The sequence below is a fragment of the Pteropus alecto genome, unplaced genomic scaffold (assembly GCF_000325575.1).
Source record: "Pteropus alecto unplaced genomic scaffold, ASM32557v1 scaffold78, whole genome shotgun sequence".
Lineage (NCBI taxonomy): Eukaryota > Metazoa > Chordata > Mammalia > Chiroptera > Pteropodidae > Pteropus > Pteropus alecto.
This window is the reverse complement of record NW_006443124.1, coordinates 15,255,941-15,257,657: the sequence shown is the minus strand read 5'-3', so window position 1 is coordinate 15,257,657 and position 1,717 is coordinate 15,255,941. Positions and strand designations below refer to the sequence as shown.

The 1,717-nt window shown below is 40.0% G+C and overlaps 1 protein-coding gene across 1 annotated transcript; it reads left to right on the top strand.

The window, feature by feature from the left end:
• Positions 1-259: 259 nt before the first annotated feature.
• LOC102879452 (olfactory receptor 1361-like) lies at positions 260-1,201 on the top strand. Its single transcript, XM_006923352.1, has one exon. It carries the CDS (start codon positions 260-262, stop codon positions 1,199-1,201), a length of 942 nt encoding a protein of 313 aa, XP_006923414.1.
• The last annotated feature ends 516 nt before the right edge of the window (positions 1,202-1,717 follow it).

Below are 1,717 nucleotides of genomic sequence, written 5' to 3'. Positions count from 1 at the left end.
TTAATCAGCTATTTATTTCAGTAAAACTAACTCCATGGAATTATCTAATATGAGTTTATTCTCAAACAATGATAGAAACAGTATCATAAAAAATATATACTCAAATGATGACATATTATTACCAATCTTGTCTAATTTTATATTCGAAGTAATATTAATTAAGAAATAAACTTTGGATCTGCTATCATTAAAAAAAATTGCAAGTCCAGTTAATTAAATTCTTCCTTTTACTTTTCACCATATTTTCTTCCCTACAGAGATGGACAGGGGCAACCAGACGAGAATCACAGAATTCCTTCTTCTGGGACTCTCTGGGGAGTCAGAGCAGGAAGAGGCTCTTTTTGGGCTGTTCTCATGGGTATACTTGGCCACCATCATCGGGAACTTTCTCATCATCTTGGCCATCAGCTGCGACAGGAATCTCCATACACCCATGTACTTCTTCTTGGCCAATCTCTCCTGCGTCGACATCTGTTTTTCATCAGTCACAATCCCCAAGACGCTGGTGAATCACATATTGGGAAGCAAGTCTATCTCTTACGAGGAATGTATGACCCAGATCTACTTCTTCATCACTTTCATCAACATGGATGGATTCCTCCTGAGTGTGATGGCCTATGACCGTTACACTGCCATCTGCTGCCCGCTACACTACGCTGTGATCATGAGGCCCAAACTCTGTGTCCTTCTGGTGGTCGTGTCTTGGGTCATTACAAACCTGCATGCTCTCCTTCATACTCTTCTCATGGTTCAAGTTACATTTTGTTCCACCAATGCTGTGCATCACTTCTTCTGTGACCCTTACCCTATTCTGAAGCTGTCTTGTTCTGACACCTTTATCAATGAGTTGATGGTATTCACTGTGGGTGGGCTTACATCTATTACACCATTCACATGTATCACTGTTTCATATGCTTTTATTTTCTCTAATGTGTTAAAATTTCCATCTATTCAGGGAATAAGGAAAGCCCTGTCCACATGCGGATCCCACCTCACTGTGGTCTCCCTCTTCTATGGGGCAATCCTGGGTGTCTACATGCGCCCTTCATCCTCCTACTCAGTCCAAGACACAGTGGCCACTATCATCTTCACAGTGGTGACTCCCCTGGCCAATCCCTTCATCTACAGCTTGAGAAATCGTGACATGAAGGAAGCCTTAAGGAAACTAATTATTAGAAGACTAGTTTTAACAAGATCCTAGCATTAGAAAATTTTAGAGCTAAAAAGGCTATTGGAACTCATACATTTCTTCATTTTTCAAAAGAGAAACTGAGGTCCAGATAAGTGCTTACCCACAACTATTTTCTAATTAGGGATCATGATCATATTTTAAAATGAGGCTGGCAGGTTCTCATAAGTCCTAAAATCATTCATTTGGTACCTACAGGAAGGGCTGATCCTATGACCCCCTCACCTAGACTGAAGCCTAGGTGAATTAGATCCAAAGTTTTTAAGGATGAGTTTAGCAATGTTACAAGATATCAGCCACCATGATGGTCTGAGAACGGCAAATGACTTAGAAACAGACTTTTTAGATTTCCCATGTGAAAAGTGAAGAAGACACATTTAGAGTGGTTTGAGTTTGAGATTTCAAAATCAGGAAAAGCAGAAAGCAGGCTATATATGCCAACTGAGAGCTACATGTGCCAAATAAGTTTCACTGATCTCTCCTCAATTATCTTATTGTGCATAGTAGTAAATCAAAATAGAACTGACA